The 21,070-nt window shown below is 45.0% G+C and overlaps 1 protein-coding gene and 1 pseudogene across 2 annotated transcripts in view; one reads left to right on the top strand and one right to left on the bottom strand.

Moving 5' to 3' along the window:
* The window catches only part of NPC1 (NPC intracellular cholesterol transporter 1), a 55,548-nt gene that overhangs the window by 922 nt on the left and 33,556 nt on the right, over window positions 1–21,070 (bottom strand). For both annotated transcript variants that reach the window (XM_047086908.1, XM_047086909.1), the window contains exons 9-24: window positions 20,436–20,662; window positions 18,009–18,109; window positions 15,034–15,136; window positions 11,851–12,040; window positions 11,240–11,422; window positions 10,416–10,530; window positions 8,558–8,685; window positions 8,324–8,464; window positions 7,073–7,162; window positions 6,449–6,636; window positions 6,006–6,121; window positions 5,010–5,139; window positions 3,494–3,694; window positions 2,295–2,526; window positions 1,442–1,555; window positions 543–705 (exon numbers count right to left, since the gene is read on the bottom strand). In XM_047086908.1, the coding sequence (XP_046942864.1) occupies window positions 543–705; window positions 1,442–1,555; window positions 2,295–2,526; window positions 3,494–3,694; window positions 5,010–5,139; window positions 6,006–6,121; window positions 6,449–6,636; window positions 7,073–7,162; window positions 8,324–8,464; window positions 8,558–8,685; window positions 10,416–10,530; window positions 11,240–11,422; window positions 11,851–12,040; window positions 15,034–15,136; window positions 18,009–18,109; window positions 20,436–20,662 (2,422 nt within the window). The remainder of the gene's footprint in view (window positions 1–542; window positions 706–1,441; window positions 1,556–2,294; window positions 2,527–3,493; window positions 3,695–5,009; window positions 5,140–6,005; window positions 6,122–6,448; window positions 6,637–7,072; window positions 7,163–8,323; window positions 8,465–8,557; window positions 8,686–10,415; window positions 10,531–11,239; window positions 11,423–11,850; window positions 12,041–15,033; window positions 15,137–18,008; window positions 18,110–20,435; window positions 20,663–21,070) is intronic.
* On the top strand, window positions 12,500–12,598 carry LOC124517669 (uncharacterized; annotated as a pseudogene).

Here is a 21,070-nt window from a genome sequence, read left to right as displayed (position 1 = left end):
CCCCAACTCCTCATGTTCCCTATCTCAATGCTTCAACTTCTTATAAAGCTCAAGTCAAGCAAATTAGTACTGTTGTCCTTTCAACCACAGGTCATTTACAGAAGCTGAGGTGGCCGCAGAAGTAAAGAGACCTTAAGGGTAGTCTCATGACCCGAAGAGCAGAGGGAGCACTTTGCTGGCACAGGGAGGAAGGGACCAGAAGGTGCTCTCAGCACTGCTGGGCTGTGGCCAGCGGCCCAGCCACTCCTCTCCATAGCAGGGAGGAACCCCCTGGACCGCCGCCACTCAGGCTCCTTCACCGTCTGACTTCTGGGCCTTGTTCGGCAGACAAGGGGAACTTGTTAGGAAGGAAGAGTGTTAGTGGTTCACTAGTGAAGTTGTTTGGACAGCCGTGAAGCCCCTAGACAAGACTCTCATCTCAGAATTTTTTTTTTTACACTTAGTACCAATTAAATGACCATTAGTACAAAAGAATGCTTCTAGATCTTTCTTATCCTTTAGTAGCATACTTCCCCTACCCATTTAAAAACAAGAACACTTACCTATGTAGCTGAGTAAGACCGGGAGGAAGATCAAGCCGTGGGTGGCTCCCAGTAAGACCATAGCCAAATACATCCTGAAGTAAAATATCTGGAAAATCTGAGATTTGGCAAAGGCCAGTACCACAATCCCTCCAAATTTTGTTAGTGTGATTCCACTGAACACCTGAAAGAAGAGACGGGGTTTAGAAAGCACTTACCAACCTACTCTAATTCCACATTTCCTCACACACTGATTTCTGGATGGGCAAGGCCCAGAGCAATGGGGGTGGGGGTTGAACCCCAGTCTTCAGAGTTAATAAGCATTACATTCTACCTGAAATTGATTTGCTGCTTATGGGCCTGAAAAAAAAAAAAAGAAAGGTGTAAGGGTAAATAAAATCTGTGTATGCTGCATAGACACTGGGTTCTGTCTTTAAACAGATTTCCTTGTATTTTTTAGGTGAAAGCGATTAATTATCTAAAATTATTACAAGTGTTAGTTGTTCTCTGTAACAGTATTTTCTAGGTCGGAAAAGTAACTGGCTGATAGGCTAAAGCAGGCTGTGGAGCTGACCTAAGAAGATTCTGGGCTTGAACTATAAATTGCACCGTGGGCTCTGAGTGTGACAGCTTCCTCGCTTGTCAACACATGGCTGGCCTGTGTCTTACATGGAAAGGCCTTCCGGTCCTCAAATCAAACTTCTCGGTTCTTCTCCTGCCTGTCTACAAAGGATTTGCCAATGGAAACAGTTATAAAGAATTTCAGGATGTAGCTATTTCATGAAATGCCTGAAAACTTACCCTTGGTTGTTCTTAAAGGATTCAAATTCTGTTCTCCCTACTGAATTTTACAGCTGCCGAGAAGCACTCAGTTGACGAGCTGGGCACTTTATGTGGAAATGTCTACCCCGGCTACTTACAGAACTGCCCATGTGAGCGAGCGCCTCTTCTGCCCGTTGTGCACGGCTGCCCTTCATGCTCACCGTGAATGCTCTCGTTATGTGGCTGCAGAACTCCACGGAAATGCCACAGCTCTGGAAAAAAGTGCTTCCGTTACATCCTTTTGTGGTTGAAAATCCTAAGAAAGCAGGCCCTCTTCTCCCACGATCTACGGTTCGCAGGGCATCCCAGGTAGCTCAGGAGCCTGAAGCATCCCCTTTAACTTTGTGTATACCAATCCCCTATCACACCAACTGAAGCTGTACCAGGCAACTCGTGAGACCCTCAAGGCCCAGCACCCAGAACTCCAGTTTTCTATAGCGAATTTGCCTGTTTTAAGGGAACTTGCTGAACCCACATTACCCCCACCCTCTGAGAGCCAGCACGCGATCACCAGATTTGCTTTAGTCAGGCCTCACTGCTGCTCCCCCCGCCCCAAACAGTTCATATTTTAAGTACAGACACACTTTGTTTTAATGCTTTCTCAAACGCTCACATCTTCAAGACGATTAAATAGCACCTGACAATTGCACGGGAAGCAAAAGGTACTGTTAAGAATTCCATCAGGAAGGAGTTTTTCTAAATAAAAAGTGAACATCTTGTCATCGGGCTATAAGCGTTTTTGCAAACACTTCAGAGTAAGAAATTAAAGGCAAAATACCCTCGCAACACAACAAAGTCCCATTTTCAATGTCCTAAGCACCTCCCACATCCTCACTCCATCTAGCAGCCATCCTGTTTGTCCAAGCACAGGAGCTGGCCTTGGTCTTTTACCCCAAGAACTAGTTCATAGAAGGGACACAGGAGTTATGGACTGAGTGGACCAGGACTCACCATAACCAAGTTGACCAAGGAAACTGCATTCAGACTGATGCCCCACAGCCACATGACGCCAAACATGTTGACCAAGATCATAGCGATGGTGATACACATGATCACTGCAGACCACAGATCACAGCCCAGGAGAATCACAGTCACCAAGAAGATGGCTCCCAGGGACACGCTGAGGTTAAAGATCGTGTCATCAATAATGGTCAGGTACTGTTCGTAGAAGACATAGAACACACTGGAGAAGAGAGAAGCAGGTTCTGTCACAGCTCATTCTTGCTTCTGGAAGCTCTACCTTTCATGCTGCCACTACTGCAAAACTGAAACCACTCTGAGACACATCCCGTTCATAAACTGCCCTCGTCTGTGTGAGACTCCTCTACAGTAATTCTAGCGAACTTTTGATTGCCCACTGACACCCAAGAAGGGCCTAATAATGACCCAAAATGTGTACTGTATATGTCCATAAGCCCAACCTATTCTGCTTCGTAGGTATTTACAGAGTATTTCATGGTATTTTGAAAAACCAAGTCCTGATCTATCCTGAGAATTCCCTCAAGTCAAATAGGGTCTATGCAGGGCCTGAGCAGAAAATGCTTTTTGGGAAAAGTTAACCAGCTCTTCTCTGTAATTGGGACATCCAATTTGAGAACTTCCTCAATGGAAAAACAGGCTGTCCTGTCAGGAACAGGTCGGAACTCTTTAAGTGAGATCAGAGGCACGGGGAAAAATCACTTGTTTCTTCTACTTTTCCATATTTTCCAAATTCAGTATCTCCTAAGATACTCTCTTAGTAAGGAAAACACCCAAACAAAAAAGAAAAGCCTCCATAAAGGCACCGTCCCAGGTAATCAGCAGTCGGGGATACCCAGCGGTTGTGACCAGGAACAGCAGCTCGGCCCTCTCCGTGAAGTCTGGTCCCCAGGTACTGTGCCCTCCCGCTCGGGTGCCATCTTAGAGTATGTCTTTTTCAGAGTGTGAGCTCTAGCCCAGAGACAGAGTTTTGCATGTCTAGCACGCAGACCTCGGTGGGTGCTGTAGATCCTGGCCCTCTTCACCCAGATGCTACTTCCCTTGATGCACTGTGCTTGTGTTCATGATGGAGAAGGTGTCAGAATGAAAGCCAAGTATCAAAATCCCACCAAGGGAGCCCCCAGGGTGTGGGCTCTAACCTATGACACCCTCACTTAGAAAATTCACACTACCTGTATGGGAACACACGGTAATTACTTCCTTCAAGGCCCATGGTTTTGGTGATGTTACTGGCGATGAGGTTGGCTTTTCTCATGGCGTCAGTAAAGTCAGCAGACGTCTGAAGCACGGTGTGGTAGGTCATGAAGTAAGTGGCTCCGACACCCGTGTCATTGCCGAGGATGTTAACTGCCGAACTGTAAGCAGCATGTCCCCTAAGAGAAGACTCGGTGGCGTCAGAACAGCCACACCTTGTACGGGATCTGCAGATCCTGAGCACTCAAGGCTAAGTGAAATCATCTGACCCTGGGCTCAAAGGTCAGGCCAAATGTCAAGTTCAGGGACGGGAAGGCCCCTTGAAAGGGAATGAGGAAGGTTTTAGCTTGTTCTCTTGCACACTGGCTTTTCTTTACTGCTCTTGGTTGTTCTGGTGCACAGGTGCTATTATTTCTCTATCTGGTTTGCTCACAACCAAATGTGCTTTCATATGGTGTTTACGCAGCGGCGTTGTGTTAACAGGAGGCGGGAAAGGAAGGGCCCCGGAGTTGATGGCCAGAAGACTGGTTTCAGCCGTGCCACGTGTTGGCCACAGAACCCTGGGCAAAGTTACTGAATCTGGGCTGTGGTGTCCTCTGTGAACAGGTGTACTGCCACCTACTCCCAGGGCTGTGTGATGAGTCACTGAAACAAGTGAGGAGCCTGGCATGCTACTGGCACACAGGAGGCTCCCTTAAGTGGTGGCTGCTGCCCTCCTAAAAGCTGAATGTACTTGGATTTGTTTTATGTAGGCCAAGGCATTCAGTCTGTGAGCAGACCAAGCTGCAAGACTCATTCTTATTTTTAGACACAGTACCGACTATAGGTATCAAAGCAGACATGACACGCATGACCAACTGACGGGATTCTGGTCAATTACACATTCTTAGGAAAAACAGGGTTTACCTAACATACCTGTGGACACTCATCTTCCTCCTACAAAAGGTTCTGAATCACCCCACCCCAGACTTCCAGCCATCTTCCCTCTTTCTGGGCCCAGACAAGCTGCTTCCATGGGTCACTGGCCGCATGGCAAGACAGGGGAGTGAGACACCCCATAACATCATGTCCAGACAGGCTGGGGGCTATAAGAACCTAAACCTTAACCCAGGGTGGCATGCCAAGCAGAGATGCTGTCCCCAACACCCACAGACACAACTAAACACACTCTGAAATGCCACGTGCTCCTGCTCCCCTTCTGCCCTGCTGGACACTTGCACAGGGTTCTGCACCCATCCGTGCAGCCAGGGGGGCCAGGACACAGGAGAGGAAGGAACAAACACTCGAGCCAGGGTAAACTAGTTGAAAATGAGGAGGAGTTTTCTTTAAAGGTGTTTTAGGTTTCTCTGCTTTCACAGAAGGATCGGGACAGGGCAGGGAGGGGGAGAGAAGAGACCTTTCCCACGTGACTGCTTCGACCCCAGCCCTCCGCCAGCTGTCCAGTGCACAGCAATGGGAGGCAGGCACGTATCTGAGTGGCTCAGTGGCACTTACCCTTTGCCGCACTTGGGGTTCGGGTTATCAGAAAGGAACATGGGCAGGAATCTCATGAAGTCTCCACCTTGAGGCCTCTGTTTGCCCTCCTGGGTGAGGGGCCTGCAGCGGATGCAGGCAGGGTCAACCACTAGCATAAGCACAGAGGAGGGGCCGAGGTCAGAAGATTAGTCTCCAGATTTTGAAACGTTTAAAGACACTGATAAAGAAATGAGGGGGGGGGGGGGGCGCCTGGGTGGCACAGTCGGTTAAACGTCCGACTTCAGCCAGGTCACGATCTCGCGGTCCGTGAGTTCGAGCCCCGCATCGGGCTCTGGGCTGATGGCTCAGAGCCTGGAGCCTGTTTCCGATTCTGTGTCTCCCTCTCTCTCTGCCCCTCCCCCGTTCATGCTCTGTCTCTCTCTGTCCCAAAAATAAATAAACGTTGAAAGAAAAAAAAAATTAAAAAAAAAAAAAAGAAATGAGGGGGAATTCTTCTCCTGAATCTTTTTCCAGATCCAAAAGCTTCCAGCACAGATGATTTTCATAGTCTAATAAATCTGAGATCCCATCTTCACCTGAGGCAGCCTGTACACACTTTCTTCCCCGAAGCAGGTTTCCCACTTCGAGGATAACCTCAGCTGGTGTTCTCAGAGTCCAAAGCTTCCATGTTTTTATCAAGAAAATTCTAGGACAACTTCAACACTCCTAACAAAACTCTAGGGCAACAGTGGTAATGAAGGGGAGCACATCTGTGAGACACTATGGCCAGACACCAATCATAAGATGCCCCTGCCCGGGCCCTGCTTAGCCTGCAGCCCCGCGGTGGGAGGTGGGAGAGAAAGAACACAACCCCCTTCAGAGACCATGGCTGAGGGAAGGGATGGTGACGAAAGCTATGAGACCCGGCACTGGCAGATACATAAGTATAACCTGAGGTGAAGTACAAATTCGCTTCAAATTATGTCAAAAGTCTTCAGAGAAAAGGAAAAGATTTGGAAAAGGAGATGAAAGTACCTGAAGCATTGCAGAACCGATCGGTGCTGTTGTAGACTCTACAGCAAGAAGACTGAGGCTTGACCCAATCAAAGTAATCGTCGATCCAGGAAGAGGGAGCAAAGCCTATTCGGGTACTAACGAAAAGGAGGGGAGATGTTACTGACTTGCTCCACAGGCAGGAAGTCTTTAGATTCAGTCCTTTTTCTGAAACCTAACTTCTTTTTCTAGATTTTATACAGCTGCCCAGTCAAAAGACACGTTTCATTACCACTTAATGGAAAATACTTCGGAATATGAATTGGTAAATTAGTCCTTTAAAAGCTTTTGCTCAGGTAAAGCTAGAGTTAGCAGGATTTGGAACAATGAATTTTCTAAGCAAATCCATTTGCAGTGAGAAATTTCAGGCCCGCGCGGACTCTGGCCGCTTCCACTACAGTACGAGACGACCGGGTGGTACTGACTAGCTGTCTAGCTGGGCCGCGTTGAATATCTGCTGCACCAGGGAGTCGTTATTGCAGCCCATGCCTCCGCACACCATGTTCTGCCCTTTCAGAGAGGTGTAGTCATGCCCTTCCTCCAGGACAAAGTACACAGGTGGACCTGCATGCAGGTATTTGAGGGACTTGAAATAATCCATCACGTAGGAGTCCTGAAAAAAGGATCAAAGAATAGGACAGAGGATGAATGCTCTGATGATGTTGAAGTGAGGTGATGATCGCTAAGGATCAAGAGAGCACTGGATGCTGCCGGCCGACAGGCCCCCAGCTCAGATTCGGGGTTTCCTACCCAGCCAGCTCCCTTTTGCTCACCCTCCCTGCACCCCAGGAGCTCCCGTGGCTCGCCCGTCCTCAGGAGGGCACCTTACAAGGTAAAAGACTTGCTGCTCGCCTTCTCTGGCTCGCCAGTGGGCTGCCTGAGAGTTCAAACGCTAAGACGACTCCCACGGGCACAGCTTTCTCCTAACATGGGAGAGCCTGTCCGCACTTGCATTTCGAAGCAGGCATTAGCTTGAAATAACTGCAGGCAAGTTCTGAAAAATTTGTTCACACCACTGGCTCAACAAGATAAAAGAGAAAGCATCTTACATCTGGCATTGAAAGAGACTGATCCAATCCGATTTCCACTTTGTTCAGGACTGCAACACTGAATGACAGGACACCCACAAATATCGCTATCTGAAATGAAAAGTGAGTTATAAGACAGTGATTGCTTAGTGTATTAGAACGTAAGAACACAAAATCTTAAAACACATAAAAAACAGGACTTTCCTCAACTGAAAAGTTTAAACGACATGTTAAGTAAGTAGAGAGAAGGGGTAGTGGCTGAGATCATACTCTCTAGAGTCAAACTACCTGGGTTCAAATCCCGGCTCCATCACTTATGAGCTGAGTGACCCTGGGGAAGTCACTTAACCTCTCTTTTAGCTTCTATTTCCTCATCAGTAAAATAGGAAAAATAAAAGATGTATAACATAAGATAGTTTTGTGGATTAAATGAGAAAATCTGGGGGTAATCCAGATTTTAGCATAATGCCCAATATGAAGTGTTCGATAAATGTTAAGTGTTACTTTACCATTACTGGAGACTAATTTATGTGCTTTTAGTAGAGAAGTGATAGATTATCACTGTTGGCTACATCCAGTACATAAACTACAAAAAGCTCTTGCATGGTTGCTGGGGACTAGGGATAGTGGGTGTGGGGAGGGCTGTGTGTGACTCTATACAGAGGCAGCCTGAGGGAGAGTGTTGTGACAGAGCAGTTCTGTATACCGATTGCAGTGGTGGTTACATGAATCTGCACATGTGATAAAATGACTTAGAACTGGACACACACTGTGCCAATGTCAAATTCCTGGTTTTGACATTGAACTACAACTATGTAAGACCACAGGAAGAAACTGGGCCCTCTCTGTACTATCTTTGCAACTTTCTATGAATGTATAATTATATCAAAATAAAAACTTGCTTATGTTGACTGCTAAAAGCTAGCTAGAAAAATATTTTATATGTTTGTACACATTTGCTTTTGGATATATACTTAGCAGCTGTCAGAGTCCCCTTCCCAAGCAGATTTTTTTTTTTTAAGTTTATTTATTTTGAGAGAGAGAGTGAACAGAGGGAGGGGCAGAGAGAGCAGGAGAGAATCCCAAGCAGGCTCCACACTGCCCACGCAGAACCTGACTCGAGCCTCGATCTCACAAACTGTGAGATCATGACCTAAACGGAAATCAAGGGTCAGACGCTTAATCAAGTGAGCCACCCAAGGGCCCTGCGAGCCGATTTCTTAGAATGCATGGGACAGATCTATTTTGGGAAGGAAAACCACGAACTCCTACCACAATTGGTCTCATCCAGTCCTTAAGCAGAAGTGGAGAATAGGAGTGCTTGAAGAGCCGAAACAAGCAGCTCTCTGAAGCCTGGACACTGGTTCCATCTTCAGAGCCTCTGACACAGCAAAGAACATCCAGACGGTTTTTCTGAGAGGATGAAGAGGAACAAAGGTCACACTCTCTGGCTGCTTCAGTCAGATTCTAGACTCTAATTAGGAGACTGTGATCCTGTTAACTTACCTCCTGACGCTTAATGTCTAACCCCAAGAGACTCACGAAACAGGTAATCTGAAGAAGGAAGTCGATGAGGACTGCCATCCCGGCAAACAGAGAGAAAGTGTGAACAGCCGGCATCTTTGACAGCGCTCCTGCAGGGGTGAGAAGCTGCCACGTCACGGCCCCTGCAGCACAGGACTCTGTGCAAGTCTTACACTACTGTGGGCTGGGCTGTGTCAGGAGCCAGAACAGGCTGCAGCCATGAGAAGGCCCTTGCCCCCCAACACCGCCACAGAGGAACGCTGCTGAAGTCTGTGGTTGTCACACCACAACTGGAAACAAACCATAAGTCCAATGTTTTTGCAAAATGGTGTCAGCATCAGAACCACTTAGCGAGTTAAAAATGTGGGTTCCTATGCTCTAACCCTATCTTACTTAATCGGGACAGTGGGAATTCATACCCAATTCAGTTGTATTTAAGAGGCTCTCCAGGCAAAGCTATGCACATTAAACTTTTGGAACCGCCAACACGGGTCATTTCTTACAGTACCTTCTATGCTTCACTCTATAGAGAGGCAGTATTTCTATTCTGCTATTACATCAACAATGTTAGTCTCCCACTTCTGTCACAATCAGCTGAGGGCACTCCAAGTCAGAGGTACTAGGTTAATACCCAGGAACTGCAAACTGGCGGCCCAGAGGCCAGATGTATCCTGTGTGGCCCACACTAACTAGATCAATCCATCTTAGGATAAAAAGCTGTTTCTTAAAATAAGTAGCCTGTATTTAACAAAATACTTTTGGTCTTACACAAAAATCTAGATTCACAGCTTTGCTTTAAAAAAAAAGAAAGAAAAGAAAAGAAAAGAAAAGAAAAGAAAAGAAAAGAAAAGAAAAGAAAAATGAGATTCAGCGCCACTGGGCCAGCAACATGTAGACCTGTGCACTCTGCGTGCCACAACCTCTACTGCTCTTACTGTCCCCACAAAGTCACTCCAGCCTTGAGGCACAGTGTCTATTACCATCACACTTGTGCTGGTTTTCTGCTAAAAAAGGTAAAAAGAGAAAATAACTTGTTGCACCTATATCCATCAAGAGGAAGTATAAGGGCCACGGGCGTCAAAGCGCGTTGCTTTGTGGAAATGACGAAGAGCATATGAGCGCGTCTGATTTGAAAGATGGCTACCTTCAGTGACCCTACAACAACAGCCCCATGTAAGGTGACTGAGTAGCCAAAGGAAGCATTTCCATTTGTGACCCGCAAATTGTGTCTCTCTCTGGACTTGTGGGGCAATTCTAATCCAGCCTCCTCCTCAGAAGATGCACTCAGTTTTCTCGTTCTACTGTTACTGCACACCAGAGATGGGGGCAGGCCGCCCTGCCAGTGAGGCTGGCTGGTGATTTCTCCATATGAAAGAAACATGGGAGCGCTGGTTTTTGCTGCAGCTTATTCTCCCTGTATGAGGCGCGGCCCATACAGTGCTCCCCCAGTGCTCTGTAGGCACAGAGGCAGAAGGCTGTCTGGTAGAACATGGGCAAACTCCCTGCAGGCCAACACCTGTGGACTCTGCATGGAATGCTATGCGGCTCTGTGAGAATGCCCTTTTCAAAGATCAACACTGGCCATGGGAGACAAAAAGAGGAGCCAAAGAAGAGTTCCAGGTATGTGTCATCCCAGACCCCAACATCAACACTGTCCTGAAACAACAGGAGGAAGAGGACGCTTCCAAAATGATACCCCAGATACTGCCAGCAAATTTTCCCGTGGTCTGCTCTGCTACTTTCCAGTCATGGAATAAAGCTCAAACAAGGAAGCAGCCCAGATCCTTCTATTCCGAGGCTCAGAAAACTGTAGGATTGGTAGAATTCAAAGAGTGATTACCTAAGAAAAATGCTACAGCCTCTGAAAAGGATGACAGGAACATACTAGGAGCCACTTCTCCTAGGACCCTGCCCAGCTGTTGATCCAGAGTTTCTCCGTGAAGACGTTCATCTCGCTTAAAAAAACAAAACGCAAAACAAGGGATGTTAAAATTTCTAAATAACGATGCCACCTCTTTGCTTCTTTGTTGCTTTGTGTTAACTCATTGGTAAATAAGAATGATTAGCAGCTTCTATTTATTGTACATAAATTTTTATGGGAGACCCACACTTGTCATGATAATTCATCCAGGTATTACTAAACCCCTTTGCTAGGTAACAGGCGAGAAGCTCAAGGCAAGACTGGATCATCTTATCAGGAAAATACATGGAATGCAGGCTGCAGGTGGCTGGACCATTTAAAGACACTCTTACATGCCAATGAGTCTCCAAGTAAGGGGACCGGGACAGAATAAATTGACCGAGACCATTTTCTCCATCAGCGGCATCTCTGGCAATCTCTGATTCTTCTACACTATTGGAGAATCATTTTAATAACAGGCATGTCCAAAATACTTTCCACAAGCGCAAGAGCCATTTTTTCATACATATTTAAAACATGAATTTTCACTTTATATATCTAAATCACCAACCAAAGAGAAGGATGAACTTCTTGGTCTCGAAATGTCCCAAACAAGCTATGGACACCAATCGGCAACACAGAGAAAAGGAACCAAAGCCTCCTCATTGTCCACCCTCACAAATACTCTGCATGGAACTGCAGAGCCATTAATGGAGCCCAGTTTTTGGTCAGATGCCCAGCTCTGTGAGACAATGAAAATATACCTGGTAGGTCTGGACCAGAATGAAGATGTTGTCCACCCCAACAGCCAGCACCAGGAATGGGATGACTTCGATCACAATGAGGGTGAGGGGGATCCCAACGTAGCTAAAGATGCCCAACGAGCACGCCACTGAGCTCAACACAATGAGGATCCCCGCGATGCCGAGGGAGATTTTAGAGTCCACCTGGGACATGCGACAAAGACACAAACTGTCAGCGTATCATTTGTCCTATGACTAAAAGGTCCTCGTGTTTTACCTCTTTTTGGGTATAGCTGATTTGGAGTTAAAAGTCCTGAGTTTGAGAGAAGAAATGAAAAATATTCTAGGTCTTCCCTAGCAATGTTTTATAAGCAACCATTCTTAGCTGATGGTGTGGACAAATTAGAAAAAACTGGATTATGGGAAATAAACTGTAAGTTTAAAATAAACCAAAGGCTTGGACCTGGAGAAAACAGCCGCAGGAAACAGAAATGTTACATACGATTAAAACACAGGGGAATGTACACTAGTTTTGAACAAAATGAGTTACGATTAAGTAGAGGCAAAAAATGACATCATGCGATGCATCACCATTTCTCTCCAGCACAGACACACACACAAACACCACTTACTAGAAGCCTGCTACAGCTTTTGATGTGCCCCAAGGCTATGGAAATGTACAGAAACATGATGGCATAGCTGATTATAACAGTGAAAATATCACCGTTACTTTCACGATTTAGTTCATCTTCAATACTTCGCTCAGTAGTGAAAGAAATGGTCAGATTTGGATTCTTGTAGTTTTTCACAAAATTAATAAACCTAAAGAGTGAGCAAATTTTATATTTTTAGTTAAAGCTTAGTGACAGCTAAGTGAGACACTTCTTTCCAACTTCTATGACACACAAATCATGTCTACTTAACCTATGCCCACATTGGGATTTTCTACACGCTGGAGACTAGAAGGTGAGACACCCCCAGAGTACAAAATTCCAGACACGCTGAAGTTTCTACCACTTGAATCTAGTTTAGAACAAGTTTATTTTATTTATTTTTTTTTTATATTTAATTATTTTTTGAGAGAAAGAGCATGAGTGGGGGAGGGACAGAGAGAGAGGGAGACACAGACTCTGAAGCAGGCTTCAGGCTCTGAGCTGTCAGCACAGAGCCTGACACGGGGCTTGAACTCATGAACCATGAGATCATGACCTGGCCAAAGTCAGACGCTTAACCAACTGAGCCACCCAGGCACCCCTAGAACAAGTTTAAAAGTTGGTCCGCGGGTTTGGCTTTGGTAGCACATATACTAAAACTGGAATGAACAAGAAAAGATCAGCATGGCCCCTGAGCAAAGCTGACAAATTCGTGAAGTGTTTGTTTAAAAAAAAAAAGTTGGTTCATGGTCTCCTTTCTTTTTCACTAAAAAAGATTCCTAAACAAAGCATATTATAATAAAGACATACGCTCATGGAACAAACTTTTAAAAGTTGATTTACAGATTCAATGCCATCCCTATGAGCCCCAGCTGACTTCTTCATAGAAAGATAAGCTGATTCTACTATTCGCATGGAACTGCAAGGTGCCCAGAAGAGCGAAACCCTTCTTTTTCAAAGAAGGACAAAGGAGGAGGACACACACTTGTTGATTTCACACTTTCTACAAAACAACCGTAGTCACGAGAGTGTGGTATCAGCACAAAGACAGACATAAAAATCAAAGATCAGAGGAATACAACTAAGAGTCTAGAAATAAACCAGGTATCCATGGTCACCTAATTTTTGACAAGATGGCAAGACTACCCAATGAGAGAAAGCATAATCTTTTCAACAAATGGTCTGGGACAACTGGATAGCAACATGCAAAAAAGAATGAAATTAGATTCTTCCTCATGTTAACATGAAAAAATTAACTCAAATGGATCAAAGACCTAAAGGTGAGAACTAAATATATAAAACTCTGGGGGCACCTGGGTGGCTCAGTCTGTTAAGTGTCCGACTTCAGCTTAGGTCATGATCTCACGGTCCGTGAGTTCGAGCCCCACACGTTGGGCTCTGTGCTGACAGCTCAGAGCCTGGAGCCTGCTTCGGATTCTTGGTCTCCCTCTCTCTTTGCCCCTCCCCCACTTGTGCTGTCTCTCTCTCAAAAGTAAACATAAATAAACATAATAAATAAACAAAGTATAAAACTCTCCAAATAACACACAGGCATAAATCTCCATGTCCTTGGATTGGGCAATGGTTCCTCAGATATGACACTGAGAGTATGAGCAACAAAAAACTAGAAAAACTAGACTTCAAAACTAAAAACTTGTGCTTCAACAGACACCATCAAGAAAACAAAACAAGCCAAAGAATGGGAGTAAATACCCGGAAATCATGTAGCTGATGGCGGCCTTGTAGAATATGTAAGAATTCTTACAATTTAATAATAAAAATACAAATAATCCAGCTAAAGACAGGCAAAGGATAGGAATAGACATTTCTCGAAGGAAGTTACACAAATGGCCAATAAGCACCAAAACGGAGGCTTTAAATCATTAGCCTTCAGGGAAATGCAAATCAAAACTGCAATGAAATACCAATTCACACCCACTAAGACAGCTAGAATCGAAAGGTCAGCTAACAAATGTTGGGGAGGACGTGGGGAAATTAGAACCCTCATACACTGCTGGTGGAATGTAAAATGGTGCAGCCACCATGGAAAGCACTCTGGCAGTTCTTCAAAGAGTCACCATATGACCCAGAAATTCTACTCCTAGTTATATATCCAAGAGAAATGAAAACATAGAAGCTCACAGAAAAATCTGTATATGGATGTCTACAGTAGCATTATTCATAATGGCCAAAAAGGTAGAAACAACCCAAATGTGTATCAAATGATAAGTGGATAAAAATGTGGTATATCCATAGGATGAAACATTATGCAGCCATAAAAAGGAATGAGGTACTGATACATGTTACAACTTGAATGAACCTTAGAAACACACTAAGTGAAAGAAGCCAGACACAGAAGTCCATATATACGCTTCCATTCATATAAAAATCCAGAATACAAAAATGTATGGAGACAGAAATGAGATTAATGTTTGCACAGGGCCGGGATGTGGGAAGCTGAGGGTGACGGGTGGGAGTGATAGCTAAAGGATTAGGGGGCTTCTTTTTGAGATTAAAAAAAAAAAAAATTCTAACATTCACTGTGGTGACAGTTGCAGGTATCTGTGAATACACTAAAAGCTACTGAATTACACAGTTTAAATGGGTGAAATGTATGGCATAGGATTATATTCCAACAAAGTTCTTTAAAAAAAGCAGTGAAAGGTATAGAGTCAAAAACCTGTTCTCTGTTCCTATTCTTTAGGGGTTATAAACATAGTCAACAATTTCCTGGGCCCCTTGCTTGATATTTTTTCTAGGGATGGATATTTTTTCTACCATGGATAGCATATATTTGCCTAACCACGTTGATTGCAGCTTTTGTGTCCTCCATCTGGAACCATTTACTTACCCATCTTTAGTGACTGCATGATTTTCTACCATGTGTGTCCCCTACTAATGTACACCCAGCTTGCTCCTGGTGTTCACTATGAGAAAAGGGTGCAGGGAACATTTCTGCATATACACTTTTGTATTCCTGTGCAGGGATACAGATTCAAACAATGTTTACAGATACACCGATTTTTTTTTCTTAACATCATTAGTACCAAATGAAAAAAATGACATAATTTAGACCTGATGTTGGTTATTAACTGAGTTGACTGTGGTTTAAGTGCATTCTGTTAGTGTCCAGCTCCCCACACAACAAAGACAGCAACTCACTCTTTTTCCCAGACCTGGGCCTTCTGGAGCCTCTCTGTATCATTATAGTAATTATTGACAGGAAAGGTAATCACAAGGGCTGTGGCATTATTGTAATTTTGATCTGAAAAGGAAAAATGTGACAATAAGAAAATAAGAAGTGTGCAGAAAATTAGTCACGAGGGAAAATTACATGACAGCCAGGTAACTGATTTCTCACAGGTGCTGTAGACTGTACTCTAAAAACAAATCACAAGTTCACTGACGTGTCTATGTAGCTCAGTTAACGAATAAAAAGGATGCTGTATCTGGTGTAGACAGAGATTCACTCAGGAAGGGTAACTTCTTTAACTAAATAGCACGTGCGTGGTAAAAATTTCCATCAGAGCAAAAAGGTGTTCACTGTCTCTCCTTCCTCAATCCTTAGTTCTCCTCCCCACACTGTGGCCATCTGAACTATTTCCCAGAGATACTCCACACATGCATAAGCAAACACCTGTATTCTTCCCTTTCCTTCTTAGTCACACAAATAGCGGCACGCTGTTCTGCACATTACATTTTTAATTTATATCTTGGAGATGGCTCCATTTTAGGACATAAAGAGCTTCCTTATTCTTTTTTCTACTGTATCATATTTTCTAGTGTAATTTAACCAATCTCCAATTGATGGACATTTTTGCAATTTTTAAAATTATGAACAAAAATACTACAAAGAATAATCTGATATTTTTCACGTGTAACATACATATTTGCAGAATCAAATCTTACAAGTACAAGTAATGAATCAAAAAGTATGTGCCATTCTAATTTTGATAAATTCCTCCAAAATGCCCTCCAAAGAGGCTATCCTGTTTTTCCATTTCTTTACGTAGCAAAATATCTACTGAGACCCTGCTTTGTGCCAGGCATTATTTTAGGTACTATGGATATATACCAGTGAACGAAAGAGAGGAAAACCCTGCATTCTTGGAGCTTGCATTCTATTCTAGGAACCATATACACTTCCAGTAACACTGGGGTCCTCTGCACCCCGCATTGTTTTATCAAACTCTTATGTCTTGCCCCCTCATTAGGGGGAAAGATTGAAGTGAGATGCATTTCACTATCTAGGAGTGAGGTTGAGCATTTTCCCCATATAATTAACAGCCATTTGTATTTCCTTTGTTAACTTTCATATGGCTTTGGCCACTTTTCTTTTGGGTTGTTAACCTTTTCTTTTTTTCACCAGAGCCTTCATATATATTCATATATAATTTTTTTTTTTAGTTTATTTATTTTTGAGAAAGAGCACAAGTGAGGGAGGGGCAGAGAGAGAGAGAGAGAGAGAGAGAGAGAGAGAGAGAGAATCCAAAGCAGGCTCCAGGCTCCAAGCTGTCAGAGCAGAGTCCGACACATGGCTCAAACTCACAAACTGTGAGATCATGACCTGAGCCAAAGTCATACGCTTAACCAACTGAGCCAACTGAGCTGCCCAGGCACCCCCCCAGAGCCCTTCATATATTAAGGGCACACTATCTGTTATGTATACTGTTTTTTCCCCGTCTAGTTTGTTGCTTGCTTTTTCTTTTTAACTTTATGGTGTTCGTTTTCTACATAGGAATTAAAAAAAAAAAAAAAAGTGCTGATTTGCATCTGGCAATGGAAGAGAAACACTTTTTAAAAAATGTTTATTTATTAACTGATGGAGGGGGAGGGGCAGAGAGAGAATCTCAGGTAGGATCTGTGCTGTCAGTGCAGGGGGACTCGATCTCACTAACTATGAGGTTGTGACCTGAGCTGAAATTAAGAGTCAGATGCTTAACTGCCTGAGTCACTCAGGTGCCCCAGAATTTTAAATTCTTATGTAGTCAAACTCATTAATGTTTCCTTTTGTGGCTTCTGGGTTTTGTGTCTTGCTTAGAAATGCCTTCTCCATTTAAAAATTATCAAAAAAATTCTCCCTGTATCTTCTTCTAGATCTTTAATAAGTTTCACTTCTTGTATTTCTTACATGTAATAACTTTCCCTCCTTATATATCTGAAGTTTATTTGGATGGAAGGAATGAGGTATGAGATCAAATTTAATTTTGACAGCTATGGCTCGCCAGTTGGTGACACTGTCTTTTCCCCACTAATTAGAAATGCCATTATATGAGGCGAGGAAAATTTAAATATAGATACAACTTCTCCCCTCCCATTGGTGAGGAGAACAACATCTATTTGACCTCTTCTGTGGGCGAGAGGAAAACCTGTTGAACTGCCTATTTTGGCTTTGGACGCCAAAGGTGTTACCTGAATCATTACCCCATCATACCTGGTACAGTCTGTTCTAAGGTGCTACTGGAACCAGTAAAGAGCAAACCAATCACTCCTCCCCCTACAAGAGTGTCTCAATCCTCAAGTAACTGGTTGAGGAGGAAGAACCAGATCAACTTTGCTTCTTTTTCCCCACATCACACATATCATCTCTCCATGAACACTTTGACACCGAACAATGAGTTACGTGGAAATGAACTACTACATGACTCTGGGGAAGAGTCTTTAGCTTTCGACAGCTTCCCAGAATGTGACCTTAAGAAGGCTAACACCAGGGGCGCCTGGGTGGCTCAGTTGGTTAAGCGGCCGACTTCGGCTCAGGTCATGATCTCGAGGTCTGTGAGTTCGAGCCCCGTGTCAGGCTCTGTGCTGACAGCTCAGAGCCTGGAGCCTGTTTCGGATTCTGTGTCTCCCTCTCTCTGACCCTCCCCCGTTCATGCTCTCTCTCTGTCTCAAAAATAAATACACGTTAAAAAAAAAAAAATTAAAAAAAAAAAAAAAAAAAAAGGCTAACACCATCCACTTCTTTTACATCCAGAACAAAACCCAAAGCCAAAGCCCAAAGAGAGAATGTACTTGGGATTTAAGATAGGGAATTCATAAGACTGTTGAATTTATGAAATCTTCATAATCAGCACCTGTTAGTGACAGAACCAAAACTACTTCACCTAATAGGAAAAGAGGAAGCTCCTCTTACTTACCATCATAGCCTCCTAACACAAGCCACGGGAACACTGGCCCACCGAATGTACCCAGGCAAGGATCATGGAGCAAACTGGTATCGTTCAGAGAGGCAGGAGCCCTGAGAAGTGTGGAAAACAACTCCCAGTTACAACAAGACTCAAGACATCACAGAGACCTAAACATCTGCACGACAAACAGTTAAAGAGGCCGATTATATCCTAAACATGATGTGGGCTCTGTGCATTATTCCTCAGGTGAATAATGCACTTGCCTTTGGGAGCTCAGAACCACTGAGTGAGAGACAGGCAAAAAGAGCACGACGTGGTCATTATCGCTCAGGGCAAGGTGCACGTGGGAAAGGATGTCACACGGTACATGGAGCACTAATAGAGGAAACTGCCACCGAATGAGCGAGAACAGGTACATGCGAGAAGAGAGCAACAGGATGGCAGTGTGAGGAACCACACCAAGTCCTGTCTACAGCAGGAGGCACCCACAAAGGGGAGGACTTCAGAGGGAAGGGATGGGGCTGGAAAGAGGGAGGGACAGACAATAAAAAAAAAGGGTGTCATACGCTGTTTTAGAAAGAGAATTCGGGCGGCAAAGCAGAAGAAGGGTCTGGATGTGGGAAAGAAAGGGGAGGAAGAGCCCTCAGACCAGTCAGGAGGTCTGTGCAAGGGCCCAGACGAGGGTAGTGCAGTGGAGGAACCAGCATCTCAGGACACATCCTAAGCCAGAACTCTGCTGGGCACTTGCTTATATTCTCACATATAACCCGAACCATGGCCCTTCTGAGCCCACAGCTGATGGGCTCAGACCCTAAGGGGTCAGATCACCTGCTTGGGGCAAACAGGCTACGTGGACACAGCCAAAGGCCAAGTCCCATTGTCCCATACGTCGGGCTTGGGAGCTCATCCAGAAGGTTAAAATCCGTAAGAATTATGTGAGGCAGGTAAGGATGGGGAAGGATGCAGATACAGCCTCAAGCTGACACAGGTGCCATCACACGACACGGGGGTATGGGGACAGTAGATCTGTGCTTGGTTCTGGGTGCACCGGGTGTGCCGTTCCTGCAGGACCTCTAGGGCAAAAGCCCACGTAGAGCTGGAGGGTAAGGAGGGAGGTGAGAGCAGGAGACACAGAAGGGCAACCACGCAGCACACAGAGCCACACGTGGGAGCGAAATGGCCCAAGGAGCGCTTCTGCACTGATCTGAACCACACCCTGCCTCAGACTAAACACAAGCCTCACGCACCTCCCTCCCTGTCAAAATTTTGTTGACTTTCATTTTGTAAGACCGGAAGTAAACAGCTTTTTCCTTTAAATATAAAAACCGAACAAGTTTCACTTTTTTTTTCCAGTTGTCAAATTGCCCATGGCCACCCTATACCATCCACCCTATGGAGAATGGGCGTGCCCTTACTGTTTTACAGGGAGAGCTCAGAGTTTTAGAGGCGAGCTCCTTGAAACAGAGCAAACCGGGCTTAATCGGCTAAAGAGTCACACCCCAGTAGCCTAAGTAGAACTGAAGACCACCAAACCAGACCAGATATCAAAGTAGCTGGCTCCTGAGATGGGGTTAGCTGACAGCACACTCAAAAGTGACAAGGAATAATTTCTCTGTCCCTGCAGTGACAAAACAGCCACGGTGATTGTCTGGCTGAACACCGGTCTCCAGGCCGGGTCAGGGCCTGCAGGGACAGCAGGCCCACCAGTGCAGACTGCTCTTCCTGCTAGGGGCACAGGCCTCCCTGCTAGGGGCAAAGGTCACCAAAGCACAGATGCTCCGTGACCAGTGCGCACGACAAATGCCGCCTGCCCAGCTAGACGTGCCTCCAGCGGGAAGCAGATTCAGTGCTCTCCAATCTGAACTGCACACCAATCCTGCCCTCACTTCTCAAGGGGACGCTGCATTTTCAAAAACAATCTGACACCGTGGTAGAAGTTTATAGTTGCAAGACAAGAAAAAACACTAGAGGCTTCTATTCTTGTACTGTGAGACCAGTGGCAGTGTGGCATGTGGTTTCCAAATCAGGCATGAGTGAAAGGCCATTCCTCGATTATACATCATGAATGCTCCATGAGCGCTCCCACCCCAGGGCCTTTGTGCTTGCTGCCTATCTAATCGGAACACTTTTCCCTCCGATAATCACAGGCTCCCTCCTTTCCTTTCTGTCTGTGCAGGTCTCCACTCTACCTAAAGTAGCACGCCCCCACTGCCCTCCATCTCCTCGTCGGGCTTAATTTCTCCAGAGCTCTCCTCTCCACCTGGCATCAGGGCAGGTATCTATTCGTTGTCGGTCTCCCTCCATCAGAGCATGCGCTTTGCAGGGCAGGTCCCGCTGCTTGCTCACGGCTAGGCCTCTGGCACCTACAACTGTGTGCAGCAACAGCAAGTGCTCGAGGGCTGGTGGGCCGAACGATGACCGTCTCCTGCCACGTACCGTACACAGTATAGCAAGTGCGTGTGGTAATCTGCATACACAAAGAAGTCATCTCCTATTTCATGGTCCAGCATGGAATGGCTGTTCTGGAAGTAATTTAACACGCTCAGAATGGTGCAGTTCTTGTTATAGGGTGACAGGGGGGCCACACAGATGTCTTGAAGTGTCACGGTCTCATTGTTATAAGATGCAGTGATATTTTCGATGGCAGTTTGTAAGTCAAGAACCTGAAAGAAGATTTTAAAAATAAACAAACCCAGAAACACATTGGATTTCTCTCAGATTGTGACTGTTATTGCCCTGACAGGTGAGAAGATAAAAAGTATTTGCAGAGGGGCGTCTGGGTGGCTCAGTCGGTTAAGTGTCCGAGTTTGGCTCAGGTCATGAATCTCACAGGTTCAGGGGTTCAAGCCTGCATGAGGCTCTGTGCTGACAGCTCAGAGCCTGGAGCCTACTTAGGATTCTGTCTCCCTTCCTCTCCACCCCTCCCCCACTCATGCTCGCTCTCTCAAAAATAAAATAAACATAAAAAAAATTTTTTTTTAAAGTTATTTGCGGAAAATCCTTCCTCACACAAGGGAGAGGACTAAGACGTGCTATGGTAAAATATCTGACAACACCAAAGGCCCACTCTT

Source organism: Lynx rufus, unplaced genomic scaffold (genome assembly GCF_022079265.1).
Source record: "Lynx rufus isolate CCGP_SWC_20201006 ecotype Redwood Valley unplaced genomic scaffold, mLynRuf1.p SCAF_22, whole genome shotgun sequence".
In the NCBI taxonomy this organism is placed as follows: domain Eukaryota; kingdom Metazoa; phylum Chordata; class Mammalia; order Carnivora; family Felidae; genus Lynx; species Lynx rufus.
This window is presented reverse-complemented; position numbering and strand designations above follow the sequence as displayed.